This window comes from Calypte anna, chromosome 3 (genome assembly GCF_003957555.1).
Source record: "Calypte anna isolate BGI_N300 chromosome 3, bCalAnn1_v1.p, whole genome shotgun sequence".
Lineage (NCBI taxonomy): Eukaryota > Metazoa > Chordata > Aves > Apodiformes > Trochilidae > Calypte > Calypte anna.
Window position 1 is genome coordinate 24,572,388 of NC_044246.1, and position 23,276 is coordinate 24,595,663.

The window sequence follows — 23,276 nt, forward strand, 5'->3', positions numbered from 1 at the left end:
ATATAAAAATAATAATGCATTCAGCTTGATGCAATTTCCAGCTAAAAAAAAGAAAAATCAGTTAATCCTTCTTCTCTGTCCTCCCTCCTCCGCAGAGTTACTACAGAAATTTTGTTCTGTTAGGGTAGTATATACTTTTAATGCAAAATTTCAACAGGAACCATTTTTTACGGTCTACTAATAAACCCCTGAAAACAGGGATTTATAATGGAAACAGTGACGGACCCTTAACTACAGTGTATGCAACTATAATAAAAAGAATTAATGTAGTCAATTTGTACTACTGTTCTCAGAACAAAAAAAACCCTCTATTTCAACTGCAATCCTTTCAACAGCTGATTGGCAAGCCTGTCCATTTCTAGTCTGCAGTGTTGTCAGTTGTCTTCAACATGATAATGAGCCTGTCACCATATTCAAATAGCCCTGTGACAGCATGTTTTGTGAGCATGACGTCCACTGCAAAGGGTCTGTCAAAAAGCACCTTTCAGAAAATGAAAAGAGAATGCTTTTCTGATGATAAATCTAATTTCCTCTTAGCTGAAAGAGTGAGATTTTTCATCTGATTTTGTCAGTGTTGTGTTGCATTTGTGTCTTCAGATAATCCTGTGTTGTGATGCATAAAATTTTAAACTTAGCTGTAAAGACAAAGTGAGAAATAATAATCTTTTCTGAGTTCACTGGAGGCTTTGCATAAAACTGCAGTACTGCTGGCTTTCCATCAAATTAAAACTGGAGGGGGTAGGGAATGGCATGAGAGGTTAGCTTGTTACCAGGAGCAAATAAGGCTCACAGTCAAGATCTCAAAATCCAAACAATTCACTCGTTAGGGTCTTCACTCCTTTCCAAACAGCTTACTTAAAAAACAAAATTCCCCTTGTTTTGTGTGGTGCTAGTTAAGTATGATCAGGTTGCATGAAATTTTCTGGCTTTCAAACCAAAGAGGGAGAAGAGGCAAAACTCTCAAATCCTGTTATGATTAGAGATTGCAGTACAGGCTGCAGCACTGTGTATTCCACATTCAGCTGCCACTAGTGGTACTTGTCAGCTGGGGAAATTTAAAATATTTTGGCAACACAGATTCCTTTGCATGTGTGCAGGCACCTTCCATTAATATCAACAGGAAATATGCAGGTGCATTTAGAGTGCTTTATTTTCCCTGCTGATAAAAGCTGGCCTAAATTTGACTTTACCTTTTAGGATTCTTTTCATCAGTAGCTGATTGAGGAATCCACGTATAAAGGGAGATGCTATAAAGACATATATAAAACCCAACACCAACAAACAATTTAGCTTTCTCTCTTTCAGTCACTGGGTGAGAAAGGGTGGCAACAGCTGGACTTTGCCAAGAGCAGAGGTTAGCTTTAGCACTGCTTCTAACAGGCAATTTTTTTCCTGAGCAACACATTCTTTTGTCTTAGGTTAAATAACGTAAAATAGGGATATTACTGCCTACACCATAGGACTGCTCTAAAACTTAATATAAATATTCTCTGAAAAAAATGTTGACAAGCTCATGACATACAGAAAAATCATAGATTCATAGAATGGTTTAGGTTGGAAGAGACCTTAAAGATCACTTAGTTCCAATACCCCTGGCATGGGCAAAGACACTGTGTTGCACAAGCCCAATGTTTTTCAAAGTTATTTAATAAGTTTGTTTTCTTAAATATCTGTGAAAAACACAGATGTTTGTGTGAACAAGTGAACTTGTAGTGTAAAGATACCAAACATATGAATTGCCTCCACTAAATACCAACTAATATTAAAAAGAAGTATTTTACTATTAACACTACCCAGTGCTTTTCAGGCAAGCAAGAACATGAGGTTGACAGTCCTATAACGCTAAAGTCTAAATGCTCTTCCTGCAAGAATCTGGTAGAATTTACTTGAGTTTAGGGACAGACAGATACTACAGGTGTGAAGATACAACTTAATTTCATCTGCTTCAATATTTGCCTTTGAAACGACCCACAGTGCTTTTGTCTTAAAACCTCCATTTATATATAAGAAAAAAAATGCAATAACCATATTTGTTCTGTCTTGAATAATTATTAAAATTATGAGTGACTAACACAGGTTAAAAAAGCTGAAACAAGGCAATTTTCCTGACAGATTTGAGTTTTTTATTCCTAAAAGGAAAACTTTATATATAGGAGCTGTATGTTAAATTTGGGATTTACAGCATGGTACGCCACACCTGACAGCGTACTTCAAAATGCCTGTAACTAGATAAACTGCAAAGGCCAGATTTCTAAACATTTAAGTGAAAGTAACTAAGCATTATGCAGCTTTAGATGGCACAAATGGACAATCAACATTAAACATGACTGATTTTTAAATTCTTCATTGCTCAGCTGGAGGGAAGTATTACAAGGCCAAAAAACAGAGCTGTGGACAGCTGGCTTCGTGCAGTACCAGTTCTCTGCTTCAATTTTCAAGCCATTCATTTCTTTGGGGAGAAAAAAGACAGCGAAAAAAAATCGGGGAAAAAAAAAGGAAAAAAACCCAAACAAACCAGATCTAAACTAGGCCACACAGGCATACAAAGCCAGCTTGGGTCTCTAGGACTTCCATTGTCTCAGGAAGTCATCACCACCCTGAACCCTCATTAAAGCTGAAGAGATGCTGGAACAGCACTGAAATGAATGCAAACCATTTGCCGCAATCTTCTGCTCACACCACCTCCAAATGAAGGCAGGCATTGCATAATCCAAGCAGCTAGAGCTCCTGACAGGTGGATGATTTATGCTCATAGTCGGAAGAATCGGAGAGCCTGCAGAGGACACAGCGTGAGCAAGGTGGTGGCGAGACAGATGCTCTCAGTGGGCTTGCCGAGGCTGGCAGGCTCCAGCTAGCTCAGGTGCAACTTGAACACTTTAGTACTGAACTCATATTGCCTGGATTCCAGCACAGCAAGATACCATTTACAATATTATGTACAGTAGATACACTATCAAACCTATCTGTGTGCTATTTATCTCTCTTTGTGTATACACACGCGCAAAATATATTTATCTTTTTTTCCTATTTGCAGTTCAACTTATGGTGTTTATGCTCACTTTGCACGTGTATATTCTCCATCAGAAAAGAAAGGGCAGATTAGGACAAATTCTGCATTGTTGCAGCCATGCAGCATAACTGAAACCACCAGAGCTGAACAGATGTAAGTGGGGGAAGAATTTGGCTCTGGCTTTCAGAGAACAAGGATAGACCTGGCATACTGAAAATCCTTTCAGTGTTTTAAGAGTGTTTTAAAGCTAGGAAATAAATAACTGGATGAAAGATTAAAATATTCACAAGTCCCAATGTATTGGGATATTCTAGTCACTTATGTGTCTGTAAAGCACAGGAAACGTCACAGTCACATTGTTCTGCAGAAAATGCATAAAATTGGCAAACTTCTGTTATCTACTTTTTAAATCTTTCAACAGAATGAGTTCTTCTGTGTTAATTCGGAGGTATCTAAAAAACCCATCCAATATAATTTCCAACCAGGTAATCCAGCTTCCTACTCAAAGAGGAACCACGTGTAATAAATATGGGGGTTGAACTTTCCCTCCTGTTCTGTAAGCAAGAGACTGGTCTATTAAAAAAGAACCAAAAAGAAGCACACACATGTAAAGTGTGACTCTCAACTTGTTTCCACTTTAACAGATGGGGTCAAAGGTGGAACTGCAGATGAGAATTAAAGACACACACATCCCTTTAATCAGATAACACATTCAAAGACTTGCAAATTCCGAAGAAGCCACTTTACAGGCACGTGTCATATGCTCCTCCATAATGGGGGAGGGAACTGTGCAGAAGAGGGAAAAGGAGTTATTTCAGCCAACCAGCATTTTAATAAAGGAAGAAAATTAGAGAAAATAAATGGGAACAAAATGGGATGGATTGCTAGTATTCAGAATGCTTTCTGATTGCATACATCTCCCTAGAGAGGAACTCCAACGTTTGAAGCCCTCACATTCTGCATCCAAATGCTTTTTCTAACTTCATTAAGCAGCCCTGTTTAAGAATGCTTCATAACAAGTATTTTAATTAGAGATGAGCTGAAGTATCTTGCCAGTATGGTTATCTCCAGCAATGCCAGGATGCCCAGGAGGAAATACAGTCTGACTAGTACTCACAAAATTGTGCAGGTCAGGTAACAAGAACCTCCAGAAATTAATGATTCTCTCTCCCACCTGGCCAGAAAAAGACTGCCTGGAGGATATGTGCTCGCAGCAACTATTTTCTCATCAGCATTCTTCCGATACAGTTGTGGTATGAAGAGGAAAAAGAATAGAAAATAATGAAAATGAGAGAAGACAAAAAGAGAAGAAAGAAAAATCTTATGTCATCTTAGCTAGTCTGTGGCTTTGTGCTCTGATTACTGCATTTTTTGCATCTCACACAAGACCAAGGAACAGGGAATGTTGCACATTCTGTCAGGCAAAAAACATCATCAAAACCTACACTTGTATACATCAGACTTAAAGGTTTTGCAACTTCTCTTCTTGTCTGGAATACAGGTAGAGATTTTGTATTTTGGGGTAAAACTCCTGAGGGCTGTTGAGCCTACTCAGTCCATTTGTAAGAACATCATTGCAATTGGAGCTTCCCTTCTCAGCTCGATCCTTCACCTGAGGTACAGATTAGAAGAAACATTTCTAGTACATCTTTGAGGAAGAATTTAAAGTGATACACTTAAACTGGTATTTTAAAACCACTTTGTTCTACTTTTTAAGGTAAACATTTTTCTATTTTGATATTTATAGTCTAATCTAACTTGAAATTGGAAGCTTAAGAGCTTTCATTAAATGCTTGACAGGGAAACCAGTAAGTGGCTTGTGAACTTTTATCAGTTTGCAGCAAGATGCCTCCTAACATTCAGTAATCACTGGCAGGTACCCTCAGTCTGGATTCCAAGTATATTTGTGCCATCTTTTAAATCATCTTACCTTAACTGATTCCACCAACTAGATCCAGAAACGCAATGTGCCTAGTGACAATTCTGTTCCTCTTCTTACATTTCAGTGGATAACCTTTGGGACTGGCCACAAGATGGGTGTGGTGTCCAGTTGGACTAAGGTGTCGACTTCTGAAGTTTTCATTGAATTACAGAAAATATGAAAATGAGATATAACTTAGGAAATACAGACACTGGACACCACTGCAAATCCAGTCAGGCAGTCTGTTACAAAAAGCAGTATGTGGCTGTACAACTATTAAAGAATATAAGACTGGTTTGTTGATTGATTCAGACCAGAACAAAAGACATAGCTTCTCTGGAAACCCTTTCTTCAGTCAGCCACCCACAAGACTGAAAAAGAGTATTAGAAAGAGACAAAGGACAGTGCTGTTGCAATAAATAATTTTGATATGGTTGGCTAAAAATGACAACAGCAGCACTGCTGCATGGACTATCTCTTGGCTAGTAAAAGGAGAAGAAGAAAGGAAAAAGACAAAAGGCAAGGAATATGGTCTTGTATTATTTGTTTATTCCTTGAATCTCCATGTGCTCAGCACGCATCACGTTACCAACACACCCTCTTATTAGTTAAGCAGTTTTGATGCAAACCATTTCCTGCACACCAACAATTCTGCCACCGAGGGCACAGACTGGAGTTAACTTGATTATAGAACAGTATCATGTGGACTTCCTTTTAGAAAGTATTTTCATTTTTCTAACTTTACTATTTTAATAATTCACTCTTTTAACATGGACTGCAATAAGATCCTCTGCTAGTAAATTGCAAAGTGTTGATTTTGGATTTGCTGCACTAAAACTGTAAATCACATTGACATCTGATCTTATACTTGACGACCCTGAGAACAAAAACCAGATGCTTAAGAGAAAAACAGATAAACATATTAACTTTGTTGGAACAATAAAGAACAAACAGGAAAATATTAATACTATTCAGTATGTGAATATATTTAACGTAGCTTGTGTCTGGCTTTCTCCAGAATCATTAATCTAATAAAAGACTACTGAGGCTTAAAATAAAGCTATGTTTTTCATTTATAAAGATTAATAGCTGTATTAAGTCACTACTAGGAGGGAAACAGATTCCCCACACAGTTTCCCTTTTCTGTCATATAAATACTCAAAGAAAATAAAAGAAAAAGAAGAGTAAAGGAAAAAGACAAGGCTGGTTAGATGAGATCTATTACTAGAGTAGATAGTAAGCATGGCAAAATTTGACATAATGACAATTTATTGCTCAAGATGACATTTCTTTCGGGCTGTTGACTTTCAACCACAAAAACCCACATTACAAACTGCAAATGAAATAATATTCCAGCCCCTCATCATGACTGAGTGAGTAGAAATGACAAAAGACTCAGCGCTTGTAAAAACACCTCCAGTTTGAAAAAGGACAATGACTGACCAGAGAGAATGTTGTGTTACTTTGTTACAGTATTAAAGTCCCAACAAACCGTGTTCATTTTAACTGGTTTTTGTAGGACAGCAGAGATTTAGAAGCATAAAATATTTGAGAGACAGCACTCTGAGGTCAGAGTTAACAACTGCAGATGGTAATTTTCATGCTTCTCAACATATTTGTTGCTTTGTCTGAGTGAAGAGGCCAAGAGAGTTCCTCAACCTCCAAGCTTTTTTGTGCCAATCCATCCCAAGAAGCCAAAGTCTGCCTGTACATCTGCCACATGGATCCTATTTAGCCGAATCTACATAATTTCAGCACTCCACCCCAAATAATTCTACCATACAGCCTGTTCCCACTAAGACTTTATGCTGTCAAAGTCATTGAGGAGGTGTGAGTGCTGCACAAGTAAGGATTAAGTAAAATACAGAAAGGGGCTGGCTCCAAAGTGGCATTTTAGAGGTATGGATATGTTTCACTTGATAAATGCACCTTCTACATGAGATGTTAAACCTATTCCACTTAAGTAGTGGATATGCAAATATATGCATAGCAGAAACAGAGAAAAGTGAAGAATACAAGTAACAATAATGACACTCTTTACAAAATGACCCCTATTTAATATAGGGCATGACCAATGTAAAAGAATTCAAGCACTCTGCAATAAATGGCAGTGCCATATTGATGTAAGTGTTCATGGGTGGCAGCAACCAAGAATGAAAGGCAGCTATTTGTCTGGGAGCTCACAGGAAAAGACACCATACCATACACAATCCTACATCCTTCAGATTTGTTTCTGTCTTCCCTTATCACCTTTATTGCTGTCATTGCACTTATAAGCAAATGTTCACAGGGGCTAAATCCACCTAATACCTGTTTTTAAAAGTAAAATTGTGATTTCTAAAAAAATTTAAAAATACTGTTTATTTTAGGCTCAAAAGAAGAAATATGACAAATGAAGATGTTCAGCCAACAACCCCAGATATTTTCTCATCAAAAAGTGATTACTTTTTAATGGCATTCCAATTTAAGTAGACTTGTAATCTGCAGAACCTACTCCTTTGAATTCTAAGGAATTAACAGGCAAGGTCTGTGCATGCACTAAGAAAAAATACCATAGACTGTAATGCATTAAAAAAATCTTCTAAATTCACTGTTTTCAGTAAAAAAGTACACAGTAATTATAAGCTGAATGCATTTTTGCATGGTGCTTGCCTGACTGCAAAACCCTGCAGTCACTGGGGTTTGCACCAGTGACCACTGTGGTAGCAGAATCAAGCCTATCATCTAATCTCAATGAAGCTGCAGATGCACACAACAGCAAACAGCTTTGATCTGCAGATGTTAACATCAAAAAACAAACAAAAAAAACCATTCACAAATCTCTGGAAAACCAAGAAACACAAATAGTTCTCCAACTCAGACATAAACAACACTGGTTTCTCTGCTTCCGATTGCCTCAATTTTTATGAAAGTGAAGTATTTGTTTAAAGGGACAACTGAAACCAAAACTATCTAGAAAGAGAGAAACTGTTTAAAAACTGAGTCAAGGGAATTGCTGGGACTTCTCTGCTTCATTCCCAGTGAGATCAATCAGGGAGACCAAAAATGCTCAGAAGCAGAACATAAACCAGAGTGGCACAACACTACAAGACGCAAGCAAAGTGAGAACTTCTCAGGAGCACAAAAGCTGGTCTTAGCTGTAGATATTTTTCTGTGATATCTCAACCCAAAAGAATATCCACATCTCCAATTGTTGCTTTTTCTTGGTGGTTTGTTTTTTTTTTTAAATGGATGAATGGAAATGCTAGTTTCTTGAGATCACTATAAACACCAACCTGCACTTGAATGGTTTGTCCTTCCTTATCAGTTACAGAGACTGAATAGTCATAAGGCCTCTTTTAGGGCAGTCAAATTGGGCTGTCAGTTCTGATGTGTGAACTGGACTATCAGGCCACATTTTGGTTAGTAGCAAAGAGGCCTAGTTATGCACACCAACAACACCTAGAGATTAGTTTCTATTGTTTCCAAGGAGATTTTACAGGTCCCATTACATATTAAACCAAGCAGAGGTTGAATGAAAGAAAGGAGAGCAAGGGGGAAAGAGAGGGAACAATGAAATAAAAGGAAGAGGAATGGAGAAACTGAAGAGATGAAGAAAGGGGGGAAGAGGTAGAAGGGGAAAATAACAGGGAAATAAGGAGTGAAAGGGAGGGTAAGAAAGGGGGGAGCAGGGGAGTAAGGAGGAAAAAGAAAAGAAACACTTCCAACCTGCACTAGAAACCAAACTGTGTCATAATACACTGAAACACAGAAAAGGGTTGGTATTCAGAAGCAGCTTCAACAGAAGATGCACTGAGTTATCTCTTGAACTTATAACACAGGAGCTTTGTTTAATATCCCACATTAATGAAGGAGCTCCTTAAGTGTAATAGAGAGCATAAGAACTATTGCTGAGGCCAGTGCTGCTCTGTCATCCTGTACAGAAATATTTTCTTTGAATGCCATTAATGCTTTCTGCATCCCTTTGTTCTAATTTTTGAAAGGAGCAGAAACTAAAATTTCCTACACAATAATGTCTGGTTTTGTCTTGGCAGAATAATGGTATAAGACTTGTGAGAGAAATTTACCCTGGCAATGTTGTATGCACAGGTCTTCTCAAAGGAGATGTTGTTAGGAAGAATCCTATTAAGCAAGCTTTTTATCTAGCCTCAAAACAGAGGTGATAACACATCTTTAGTTATAAACAGGACTGCTTGGTTTTATTTATTGTTATGAGAGAGACTCCAGTGATCTGTTCCTGTCCATATCATGCATCTCTTTCCAAGACTCAACTCAAGCTGCTAATCCTCCCTGCTCTACTGGATTCATTTTCATAGATTGTCAAAACCAGAAAGGATCAATAAAATAATATAATCTGATCTGCTGCTTAGCACAAGTCAAAAGATGTTCAGACAGTAATCTTTGCATTATAAACTCAGTAATTTATGCTCTAAAATAGACATACCTCTTTTAAAAGGTATTCTTATATTTGAATTAATGAAAGCTCTCAAAACGTAAAACAAAAAACCTTTAGAAACTCCAATTTTATTGTCTTAAGAAAAAAGTTTAAGTAATGTGTAGTAATCTTCAGGTTGATTACAGTACTGTGAGCATCTAAACTGCTCAAGCAAAACGTCTTTTTTTCCTCAGTGCTCAAGGAAAAAAATTCAAATACAGGATTTCTTTACACACAAGACAGATTCTGACTACTACTTTAACACTGCTCAAGGGGTGCTGACATCACTTTGAAGACTGTATGAAATCTTTTAACAAAAACCCCTAGCTAATGAACCAGAAGTGTTTAAGGGCTACTCAAGTGAGGAGAGTTAAGTACATCTTGCTAACTGCACTAATGTGATGGGAAGGATTACACTGAAGCCAGCATTGTCACATGACAGTGCTTGGAGAACTTCTTTTAATTTTTAGAGCCTGAATGATGGCTAACATACTACCAACAGTAAAGATTCACAGGCACAAAAATGTGTACTGTTGAGTTCCCCATAGCATATGTTGCTTACCCTGCCAAATTAACAGCAACCTAAGGTAGCTCCAACAGCTTCCATTAATACCAGGTGAGGATCTGACCTCCCATTTTTAATTGGTGGGCTAATGAAACCAGAATTCTGTCACTCTATTTTAACTGGATTCAAAATGACTGCTTATAATTTGTAAATTATCCATTCCCAAGGAAAATACATACTACTGTGAAGCAACCCGATTTTCTGCCATTTCATCTTTCTTTTCATTTGCCATTTTCATCATTTACTTTTCAAATAAATTTAGATTTGTTTCCTTATGTATCACCCATAATGAACTATTTCATTTGTTCTTGTGAATCTGAGAAAATCCACCAAATACAAGCACAGCTGAAGAAACTGTATTTCAGGAGAACAACCAACTGGGATCCTCAGAAATCTGGTTCTTCATAATACTGACACAAAATTAAAAGTAGAAAAATTCAAAATTTCTTGTTAGAGTAAAGTGTATTCTGCTGTGCTGCTAATAACCACTGCCTGGTAAAGTAAATGAAAATATGACACCCTCATGTGCTTATGTGCTTATGAGCTCATCAGCATCTACTGAATGTTTCAGTATAGAGCACAACACATACTCAAAAACACCCATAACATTAGACTTACATTTTTAAGAAAGAGCCCATGGACTAAATCAAAATGAAGCATTTCTCTGGAATAATCTGTAACAACTTTCTTACGCTACTCAGCCAGAGATGCAGGCAGGAGCCAGGACTTCAACCCCACTCCAGCTCAGCCCAGTACAACATTGCTTTACCCTTCCCTTCTCTAGATTCCAGCTCATGATAGGCATTGCTAGCTCTGCCCCATAAACATCCCCGAGAACATGTACAGAAATTCCCCACTCTATTCTGTATTACGTGTGACCAGAAGTCCAATTCCCTCCCAAGGGTCTGACCCCAAGGCACAGCCCCAACATCCTAACACTACTTAGTCTTCTGCAAAAAACCCTGGATGCCAGATGAAAATCACAACTATCCTTGCACAATAAATTACTTAACATAGTTTGCTTTAAGTGGTTTTCAGACCTTGCCCTAGAAGCTAAAATGAAATTCAGGAGCTTTTTGCAGATGCTGTGATTTCTATAATGAATTTTACACGACAATTCACAAAATGACAATGTAATAAATGCGAAAGGAAGTGCAGTTTCTGATAACTGTTTTACTTGAGGTTACATTTATAACTGTTTGTTAAGGGAAATTTCTTGCAGAAAACTCCACACTAGCAGGATAAGATTTGTTGAGAAGATGCACACTGGCAGATGTGCAGAAGTTCTTGTAAGGAATATGATGCTCCTCTCAAAGCTGCTTAAACTTGATTTTATTTCAGGTCTGCAACCAAATTCTTTTTGTAAATAGATTTAGGCTGTCAATTTCCAGGCATGCTGTGCCATCAGCATGTAGAGACTGCTGTGACAAACATGGAGGCTGCAGCAGCAAATTTTATTATAAACTGGTAATTGAATTGAACAGGTTTACATTTTAATAGATTTACTTCAGCATGATCTCTGACATGCTGCATGGGATTTTAAATCCTTGTCCATACATAAAGAAATGTTTAAGATACCTCAGGAATTATTTAGCTCAGTGTAAGTTCATGCTAGTCAATTATTTTATATACTGCTTTATACATGAAAGAAGTAAGCATATAATTTTTCCCTCATTCTGTGCATAAAGGATGTGGTCAAAGCCAAAACCTCAGATCTAGACTTTCCCATAGGTAAAAACAACACCTGTCTCCAAAACTCCCTTCCAACAAGAACAAAAAATCTCTATTCCAAGTACAGGCCTAACAGTACCAGTAGGGCTTCAAAAGTACAAGTGGCCACTAAAGCAGGGATGAAAACAAAACATCCTTGTAGATTAGTTTAGGTGTCCTATTAGGTGGATGTTTTAACTATCCCCTAGCCTAATGACTCAGTAATTAAAATAAGTAGAAATCTTACTGATTTGACAACAAAACAAAACAAAACAAAAAATCACAGAGTGGAAGAACTACAATGTGTCCAGGCTAACAAAGGAACACTCTTTTCAAATGAATTAGTTACTTTTTTTATTGTAGAACTTTCAGAAAAAGGTATGTATTTTAGGGTAGACAATTTTAGAAAATTTGTGGGATTAATTTGCATTCATGGATAATGATGATTCATTTAAGAAATCTGATTCACAATGCTCATCGGAATTGTCTAACTAAATCATCTAAGTTACCAAAACTATAAGCATAAACATAGTGAATTTACACACAATTTTGGTAAGTCAAATAATTACTCATTTGTAAAAGAGACACTTGTTTTTTTTCATGTAGTTCCAGAAGCTGCACACAATCCAGACTAGATTTTTAAAATATATATATATGTTAATGGATATGTAATGGTGCCCTCAAAATTAAAAAAATAATAATAATTAAAATACCTAAACCAATTTACCTGTACATACTTTTGTTAGCCCTGTTTCACTTCAAAAGGAGTTGCCCATATATCTGCGTATTAGGTTACTAATGATATGGGATTTTAACTTACTAAAAAAAGATGTTAAGAAGCACAGTCCCTTTCAACAGGTGTCATACTCAGATATTCTTTTTCTTCTACAGTTCATCCAAGCAACGCAAATCAACCCTTAAATAACTGCTCCTGGTGGTCAGATATGTGAGAATTTGGTCAAGTAAAGAACCCTCCCATCACCACCGGAAGAGAGGATCAAATCCTGCTGTTCTTTGAGGCAAAATCCCCATTGAATCTGACAGGAGTTTTGCTCAAGTAAGACTAAGGACAGCAGGATTTGGCTCACAGGATCACAGCATCTGCCAAAGTAGTTGCACAGAACAAGGTTTATTCTTAGTAAGTATAATCCAATAAGAATATGTCTGTAGGTGCGTGATAGGCCTAATTTGTCCATCATCTCTCCACGGGTCTATGTTGTTCTTTGATTTTACCCTGATAGCTGTACACTTAAAAGTGTTTTAAATTAGCATCAAATGATTTTTGTAAGCCACCTATTAAAGCTGACTCTTCAAGCACTGTCAGCAATATAGCATGAGACTATTTAAAAATGGCTGCTTAAAACAAAATACTCTCTGTTGGAGACAATATTTAGAAAACATTACACTGAGTTGAAATGGTTATCAAGCTCAGAAGTCCATGCCATCTTCTGTTTTTCTTTCTTGGTGTTAACAGTGCACTATAATCATAATATATACCATGCATGCAATAAAAGCTTATTTTTGCATATATATAACAGCAATAGAAGTACATGGCAGGTGACTAAGATGTAAAGAATTGCCTCTTTCTGTGACATAGATGAGTAAGATTTCAAGTGAGATAGAATTGTTTCTTGGAAACATTTCTTACATCTATCTGTTTTTCAATATTTAAAAATGCAACTGATAAATTAAAACACTCAGTATATACTTACAGTGAGATGCTAAGGTTTTCACAAGCTTTAAAAAATCAAAAAAAAATTAAAAACAAGGGGGTGGTTTCTCCTCTTCTGTATGCCATTATTTGCTTCAGTGTAGCTACAGTAACATCAGTAGACATACTCAATACTTTTACATGTTTAATTGAGATACAAGCCTTTTGTTTGTCCTAATGAAATGAAGACTGAGTGAAAACAGGGAAAAGAGGGAACAACATGTTTCTGCCAGAACTGGGACAGGCTCATAGTGGGTAACGAATGGCGAACGAAATCTCTGATAATTCATGGTGTTAAAGCACTAAGCCAAATGAGAAGATATATTTTCATTGTTATTAATTACCTACTGAAGGAGACAGAATTCTGGGGTACATTTTGCTGAACTACATACAGCTAGAAATATTCCGGAGAAGCTAAACTCTATGTAGATACACCAGGATTCCAAATACTGCCATGGAGGGAGACTGTCAGAAAAAACAATTATACATGAAAATTGCCTTTGCAGTAACTGATTAGAACACTTACCAATCTCTCTTTCCTGATTGCCCTACAATTGTTGCATGCATTTGCACAGTGACACATATTGACCTGCTCAGTCTTACCTTCTTTCAGCATGCCAACTTTTAGACACTTCATGAAGCGGCAGGCTTGGCAGGACTTGCGTCTGCGCTTTGTGATTTCACATTCATTTGTTGCTGGGCAGCTGTATTCTATGTTACCTGTAACAGAAAGAATAGGAAAAGACTGACCAACCAACACAATGGATGTATGAAGTACTCATACAACTGCTTGGAATAATTGCTTTGGATGTTGGAATACATCAAAAGTAAACAGGAAGTAAAGAAAACACCTTTCAAGTAAAAATGAAAAGCTGATGTAAAGGATCAGGTTTTTTACTTCTTTTTTTGAAAGACAGCTATATGGAAAAAAAAAAAAAAAACCAAACCCATCAATAACGTAAATCTGTCTGGCTCCCTATATGGTCCCTTGCAAATTCCTTTATATAGGTTATACCTACTGGTAGGAGTTGGAAATTTTGATTTGGGGCACAAATAGGGCCCCAGCCTATTCTTCCCCAACAGCAGGCACAGTGCCCCCCAGCACTGGTACTCCTGCAATTAGCACATTCCATGCCTGCCAGGTCAGAGCCATCAGCCAGGACATCACCTCTAGTCTGTAGACAGAATTCTTGTACTGAAAAGCATCAAAAATAGGATCATTCCTACCAAGTTGTCAGAGAAACAAAAACTGCAGAAAACGCTTGCCTCTGCCTCTCCCAGCTCTCCTTAAGGCCTAGAAACAAGCTAGATCCTTAAAAGAAAGGATACCTTCCTGGGCAAAGCAGCATCTCAGTTTCTTTGTTATTGCTTAGTACATACTATCTGGCCTCAAAAAAACCCCAAAAGCAGCCACATCAACTCAAAAGCCACACATCCTTATTGTTCATGGCCACGTTCAGTACAATAGAGTTTGCAGCAGTCAAAAGATCCACCAGGAAACTGACTTTTAAAGAAAGTATCTTCCTCATCGGCCTGTCACATCTTGCTTTAAAGGTATTTCTTTATTTTCTAACCCTTTCCCCCTGTGATTAAGTGCATTAGTATCTTAATGAAAATGCATTCTGTTTATTGCCCTCTTGGGAAGCACGAGGTCATCACACCAAATGCATAAATTGTCATCAGAGACAGTCCGAGCATAATTGCAATTTTGCTGCTCCATGTTTGCTGCACTCAGGGTCCATCAAAGTCCCCTGAAACATGTGAAGGTTCTAGTAATTAGCATAGAGTCTGCCTGGGACTGCAGCATTGATGAAATATTTCAGAGTTAATCACACTTTGTAAACACTGATTTATATTGACTACCTTTCTTCAGACTGATGTCTCCTCATTAAATATCACATTAGTGGATTGCAGGATTGCACAAAGACTCAAATGCTCAGCAACTGCTAATTCAACAGTAAGTAATACTTAAACCACTTACATCTATTGAAAACTGGTTAAGTATTTATGATAAGGGAGGTCTGCATAGTGCAATGTATGTTCTGCCAATACAACCAGCATACTTTGCACAACCTTATCAGGCCTTTGTGGGCTTTCTTCCTCCTGGAAGTTGCTCTTTGTCTGAAAGCAATGCTGGTGAGTAAAACAGATCTTGGTATGTCTGAATGCTCGTGGTTCTTGTTACCAAAACTCAAAAGTTCAATTTAGTCCTCTCTCCTAGCTCCTGAGAAGAAAGCTGGTTAAGAAACTGAAGAATATGGTGGATAAGAAATTCAGCACAGTTCCTGCAAAACTTCTTTCCCATACACATTAGTGAAGTTAATGAAATTACACCTCTGGAAAGATATGTAGGAAAGGATGGTAAGGGCTAGGGTTCAAAGAGATTCACATTATCCTATCATACTCTAACACAGCATTGCTAGCAAGACACAACCACTACACAGAGAGAACTTCAAAGCCTTTCACAATTTTTATCTAATGGACTTCATCTTGTTATAGAAAAAAATCATAGAATGGCAGAATGGTTTAGGTTGGAAGGGACCATAAAGACCCTTTAGGTTCAGCTCCCCTGCATTGACAGAAACACCTCCTACATGATCAGGTTGCTCAAGGCCTCATCCAACCTGGCCTTGAACACTTCCAGCCACAACTTCCCTGGGCAACCTGTTCGAGCATCTCTCCACCCTCACAGGGAAGAATTTTTCCCTAATGTCTAACCTAAATCTCCCCTCTTCAAGTTTTAAACCATTAGATAAGAGAAAAAGGGAATAAGAAACACAAGATCAAAGATATCTTTGCAGGCAGTCAGAAATTATCTTGATCATAAGCAAGATCTAGATTCCAATAGAAAAACTTCAAGCAGTAAAGCTCTGTACTGAGGCAAAAGAGGCACCCCCAGTATTGCCAAAGCCCTTGTGCAAAGGCATAGAAAACGAAGGTAAAGATTGTCAACATCAAAAAGTAGTATTTAAACCCTGAAAAATATAGGATTGCTTATTTCCTTAAATAGACATTTCTGATCCATTCGCTGACATTCCTGTGAAACAGAGCAAGAGGATATAGTGTGCAGTACATTATGCACATTACTTTTCCTGCAAATTCTTGCCACCTTAAGAACTCTAAAATGAACTGTTATTCCAGTCATTAGATTCCTGTGTCTTAACTTATCAATTTAGGCTGTTTTACTTTAACAAATTGTATTTTACAGCATATGTTTGATCCTCAATTTTATGTTAAGAAAATCAACTTGGAAAATATTGGAAAAACTTTCTCCACTGAACTTTTAGTAGAGTTACAGTAACTCAATTTATTGCTGCAGTGAAGAACTACATCTTACCAATGGCTGCAACAGGTTACCCTGAAGCATTTCAGCATTTTTCTGCTTGCAGTAATTCAAGGAAACTAAAGTTTTGTCACCACTTCACATACAAATGCAGTATTTCATTAAATGTCCCCACAGATAGACTTCATCTTTATCAGTGAGCTCTCCTTTAAAAAAACCCACGACCTAATGAAATTTTGCAATGGATATGTACCTGGATACATATAATACTTGAAATCTGTTTTATCTAGCACTCCATGCACTAGTGGATGCCTTTTTTTCCACAAAAAACTAGGTTTCTTGCACATTACAGGTCATTAGACAGGTCATTACAGGTCTCATAATTTCTTACTTACTTCTATACACTAAAAATAAAGAAATTGTTTTATGTGTCTGGAAATCTGTATGATTTCATAGGTACTCTATACCTACTCAAGATGCCCAAAACTGCATTTTATTTCAGTACAGAAGATTCAGAAGGAAGGTTTACCACTTACTTATCTACTGCATGGTGCCAAAGGCTGAAACTGATCAGCTGGTAAGGGTATATATAGTCTGAGTTTGCCCAGTCCTGTCAGCAGTTGGAGAGGCAGCTGTGTTATACAGTGAACAAAATCAACATGGCAGCTCCAAGTCTTTAAGCTGGCCTGACAAGAACAATTGAGCAATTTATATCTCCTGGCTGGTTTTCAGAAAGGTCCAGCCTCTGATTACTTATTTCAGAGTCCGTTGTACAATTAGTTTGCAGGCAATATAATTTTCTCACTTACTCCTTAATAGAACTGTGCAGCTAGCTGGCTGATAGAGTAACAGTGTATATGTAAAACTTCTGCCTGATGTGCCAGGGAATAATTTGTGTATTCCTTTCAGTAGCGTAATGAACTTCAACAGTGTGGCAGTTAAAGAGCTCAGTAATGTAAATTAGTACTACGTTTGAAAATAAAAATATACGTTAAATCTTCACTCCCCAAACACACAGTCCTGTACTATATAATAATACAACAGGAGTTATGCTATCATGAGTTCCTTTTCTCTCCTCATGCCCTTAGGAATGCTTCTTTTAAGAGAGTTCCTTTTTTCTACTCATTTGCTAAATTTTATTATCTTAACCAAAAGATGAGAAAATACTTTTAACACACTGTGCCTATCAAGAGCAACTGACTCACTAAAAATATGATGCCATCTGACCTTGAGATAGCAGGTGAACTGCTAAAACATATGCTGCCTAACCAGCGCTCTGTTTTTAGATGCTTCAGACTTCACACACAGTTCAAGAGTAAGTGGGCCAAGATACCATTTTTTTTCATCTCATATATGAGATCTGGAGGTAATGTGAATGAGTTGTGGAGTGATAATCCAATTTTACAGGCACTTACTCAATGGCTTTATAAAAGCCAGGCAACCCAGTAGACTTAGCCAAGATTCTCAAGACTGTTTTGGCTGCTTCTTAAACGGAAGTGACAGTGACACTCAATGGAACAGAAGAGAAGGAGTGAGGGCCATGACAAAGAAGAAGCCATTGAAAGAAGCAGACCTAATGCCTTGGTATTTTATCTCAAATTAATCTATTGTCATCAATAGATACAACTTCAGAAGCCCAGACATACTAAGAGTGAGGCTGGCTCTAGAAACTGGATCCAGTCTGTGGGACAGGCTGAAGGAGGAGCCTCTCTTGCAAAAACACTGACATGAACAGAAGTTGCAGAAGACAATTCTTAGCTTTATTTCCCTTTCACACTGTGACAATTTGATATTATAACACTAAAGATGCCAAAGGACCACTATGAGCTACTGGTATATCCTCAGAAGATACCTGGACAAGTAAAAGACATGTGGAAGACCAAGATACAGGTTGAAAACATGTTTCAAAAGAGGGGCCATGAGCCATTTAGAGAAGAAGGAGGAATGCTGAAGATATCAGTATTGAAATTTTTCTGGTGTGGGAATATAGATCCAGAAGAAAAAAAAATTAAAAAGAAAAACAAAACAAAACAAAACAAAATAACCAACAACCAACACAGGGGAATTAATTATTCTTACAATGTAATAATTTTATGCTATAATCAGCTCATAAAACTGTATTTCAGTAGCTCCTTATTAATATTCAATAATGTCCCATTTTTCTCCCAAACTTTCACTTTGAGCTTCTGTAACCTAAAAGCTTTTTTCAAAAACTTGTATTTAGAAAGCAAGTGTTCTCATTATTCTTAATAGAGGCTACTGTATGTAAGTCTATCTGCAATAAGGTTACCCTCAGGTACTACCTTCATGCTCCGTTTTCTGGGTGACAGACCCAAAGGAATCCACCTGCTTGTCCATGGACTGGCAGACATGAAAATTCTGAAAACTGAAAGGCAGCTAGAACTACAGCCATAGGTCCTCTGGGAATTAATATAAGAGAAGTCTTAGGAGAATCAAAGCCAACACAGAGAGTGAATTAGGGTGTGGTGTTAGGTCACACACCTTGATATGTAACCCAGCCACAACAGAAAAGTTCCTAAGAAACTGAGGAGAAGCAGGTGCTGCTGGAACTAAAGAGTAACCAGCTAACTTAGGAAAGAAGGATAAAGTCCCAGATGGACTTAAAAATGTATTTGATATTTAGAGGTCTTAGCAAAGGTGAACTGAAGAAAGTAAAAATACATTCTCTGAGTCAAAGTTTCAGTTCTTATAGACTCTGTTTCCTACATTGCAGACAGAACTAAAATGAATTTAGGTATGAGTAAAAACAAGTACTCTTATCAAAAAAGTTTCAGAAAGGGGGTCTTGTTGGAATGAGGTTGGATGTGAACGTAACTGAATCCAGTTTTGGCTGACAAATCCTTAGGTGGATTCACCTGATACTGTAGATAGCTCTACGAATTGTAGACCTATGAGCCTGCTATATGTCATCAAGAGCTACTGAAGCCTGAAGTTGACTATATTCACATTTTTTCACCCAGATTACTTCAGAAACAATACTGAGCATGTAGAGCTACAGAACACTTCAAAATTTGGTTTCTAAATGTCTTAAATATTTTTAAGATGATAGGATCAGGCATAAAGCACTATGCTTACGTCTCTGTTGGCTTGTATTTCCTTTTCTGTTACAAGAAACTCAGGAGGAGCAACTAGCTTTTAAATAACTCTCTAATGGAAGAAAGTATTGGACAGAGGGACATAGCCACCCTGGAAGTATATTTAAAATTAAATCTCTATGTTGAGTTGCTTACAAGAAGCCACTGTACCACATTACTTAACCTCTTACTTAACATACCTCTATTTTCTAAACCTCTAAAACATACTTTCTAATTATTTTTCTTTTAATCCTAGAAAGGAATAGGACTAGAGATGTAAAATCAAAAAGTAAAAAGGTGATGCTAATTGGTTTTGATGCATAACATTTTTGCATCAGCCTCTAACTTTACATAATGGGTTTCCAGCACCCTAAAAATCATCATATTTTTAAATTAGGATGATACTAGAGGTGTTTAATGACACTTGTAAAGGCCTGACCACCCTTGATTACCACTGGAGTCAACTGCTGCATCTTCAACAGAAATGAAGGGCATTTAGATCATCTTAAGAGAGAATCGATGTTAAAGACACGAATAGAACTGATCCTCTACCACCTGGGCATCACTGAAGAATAGTTCATCTACCATCTACATTTTGTCTCTAGCAGTATTTTATCTAGGCTAATTTTGATATATCCTACCAAGTTAGAATGGAAAATTGTCATTGTTTGTTTATGAGCACACATAACATTTTAGTCTGTAAAGTTGCAAACCAAATTACTCTCACATCAATAAAAAAACGTCATTAAAAAGTTATAGAAACATTAAAATAAATCACTTGCTAGCTAATACTTCACATGTCTCTAGTTTTAAGCTAGGCAGAGCTTTATAAGTGGGCTGGAAGCTTTCAGAAATGTTTATAACAAATAGAGATCCAGACCTAATTATAATGGCATTGATAAATACCACTGTACCAGAGCCATTTGTAAACCAAATCTCTTTTTGAGTATTTTTGATGGGTTCAAAATGATTATACACAAATCAGGATGCTCATTCTTATTCTCTAATAATCTAAATGCAGCATATAATTTACAAGGCTGTAAGGAAAGCAGAAACAGTAAAGAGGACAGAACCATCTGTATACTTCTAAGCTTCTCTCTCGTTCTCAGATTTCAGTGTGTTTATATTTTATTGTCTCATCTTGTTTGGCTGCCATAGTTACACAATGACATTACAAAAGGATTAAAAACATGTTGGAAGGAACTAAAAATACTTGCTCATTAGTTTGGTTGGTCCATAAGCAGAGAGAAATCAGGGGGAAAGGGAAGGTATCTATCATTGCTTGCTTAAAATATTCTTTGAAAGAAATGCTGATGCAAAGACTTTCACTTATATAAGGAAGGTGAATGATTTAATCAGGTAATGATGGATTCAGGTGACATTTAGTGTTAGGTTCACTGGAGAGCTGCCATCTTTGCATCAGAGCCAAGGTTCACACATTATTGCACCAAGATGCAAGCCTCCACTGTATCTTTCTATAAAAAACTATAATCTTAGCTACCAGTAAAGATGCTGAAAAGCCATAAAATTGTACTTAATCTGCTTTCATTTCCTCCACAAAAACGTTGCCTGGTATTACACGAGTCAGCTTTGAGAGATTTAAATTAACCTTTGAAAGGCACTTCTGTCATGTACAACTTCAAATCAAACTCTACGTTGCCCATTTTAAATGGCACTGTATCTGAATTTACGTAGCTATCTCTAACTTCCTGATTAAAAATGACAGATATTAAAAAAATAATAATAATTCTGTAAAGTATTCGTGCATTTAGATGAAATTGGCTCAGTAATGGGTAAACAGCCTAAAGAGGGTTGAAAAACTTGAACACTAAAGGGATTAAAATCAACTTTGAGTAACCAAAAATGTGAAAAAAGTACAAAACAGTTTCAACTAGCTTCTAGCTTGCTCAGGCTTTGAAGACCATATGAAATATATTTCTGCATAACCATACAGATGAAGTCTCCTAGATGATCAGCGTAAGATGTGATGACAGACTTGGTCTAGTTCACGTAGTCACTCAAAAGACAACAGTACTCCCAGGATGGAATATTTCTTGGTTTTGTTAGAAGTGCACGGAATCTCAGGATGTTTTGGTTGGAAAAGATATTGAAGATTAAGTCCAACCATTAACCTACCATGCTGCCAAATTCACCACTAAACCATGTCTTTAAGCACCATATCTACAGTGAGATTATGATTGCAGGGCTTCTCACTACCTACTGCTTTATTCCCTCTGAATATAAACAGAAGATTGCTATCTCAATATTGCTCATCCAACAATTATTCCTTAAAAAATAAATTTATAAATAAAAATATCAAAACACAAGAACTACAGGGAATATTGAATGGAAAATACTACGGCTTTTGTGGGGAAAATTCAAACACTGTCCAAGGAAACAGTAAGGTCTAACAGTTTTGTAACAAACCTTAACAAGTAGGTAGCATATCAATACTAGGCTCTTCACACTGCCTTTTCATGCTAGTTTAAAGAGTCCAAATATGAAGATTTGGAATGAGGAAGGAAGAAGGTTGTCTAGATGCAGGCTGTTATTTGAGATGAAGGCTAAAATAAAACAAAATAATAATCTGTCTTTGACTCTCTAAGTCCTATCATCCTACTGAAATCAAGAATAGTATTTCAATTCACTAGCAGAAAAGTTTAAGTAATTACAAATTATTAATGCTAAATGTGTATCTACTAGTCTTTATGATACCTGAGGAAATAAAAATGAGAAATGTATTTACACTAAATATTCACTAAAAAATATCCAGTAACCACATCACCTCTGTGCTAAACACAAGACTTTGCAACCAGCTGACAACCAAAAATTCTTTTTTTCTATTTTAATGAAACCTTGGAGTTTTCAAGATAATACAGTGCACAGCAAAAACTGTGGAGAGACTCTGAAAATCAATGGACCTGTAACTATTTTTAGAGATTGCTATTTTCTGCTATCCCTGATGTTAAGCCAGTTCTGGGGATATTTGGCTATGTGTGTGCTTCTTTGAGACATCTGCAACCACCCATTATGCGGGTGAAAAAAACTTGAGAGCTGCAGCTGACTGAGTACTAGGCTGAGCAGAGACAACATCCAATTCTTCCATCCCTTTATGTCACAAGAGGGGGCAGAATATCACTAGATTCTACTTTGACCTCAGAAGACACAAATTTTATATACTGAGCTGTTTTGTGGTGGGTTTTGCTGTTTTTTGGGTTGGTTTTTTTTACAAGTAATTTCTGGTTTGGTTTTGTTTTTTTAATTATTATTTATTTTTCTCATAATCTGTGCATTCTTTGCCATAGCCCCAAATGTATTTCTGTGCTATGTCAAAAATAAATATTCAAAAAAGGCAAAATTACTCTTTCTTATAAGTCAAGACAAAGTTCATTCAGTTTCTTTACATTCAAGAAAATTAGTGGGGATTGCAAAAGACTGGAAGAAAAGAGTAGAAATTTCATCAGCCAGGAACAGGCATTTTCTAGAATGAATTGCTGTCACCTGAAAGGGAAAGATCATCCCCATTACTCCTGTCTCCTGTAAGGG

The 23,276-nt window shown here is 37.0% G+C and overlaps 1 protein-coding gene across 21 annotated transcripts in view; it reads right to left on the reverse strand.

The window, feature by feature from the left end:
• ESRRG (estrogen related receptor gamma) overlaps window positions 1-23,276 on the reverse strand; it is a 401,340-nt gene that overhangs the window by 97,872 nt on the left and 280,192 nt on the right. For all 21 annotated transcript variants that reach the window (XM_030448182.1, XM_030448180.1, XM_030448181.1 and 18 more), the window contains one exon: window positions 13,956-14,072. In XM_030448182.1, coding sequence (XP_030304042.1) covers window positions 13,956-14,072 — 117 coding nt within the window. The remainder of the gene's footprint in view (window positions 1-13,955; window positions 14,073-23,276) is intronic.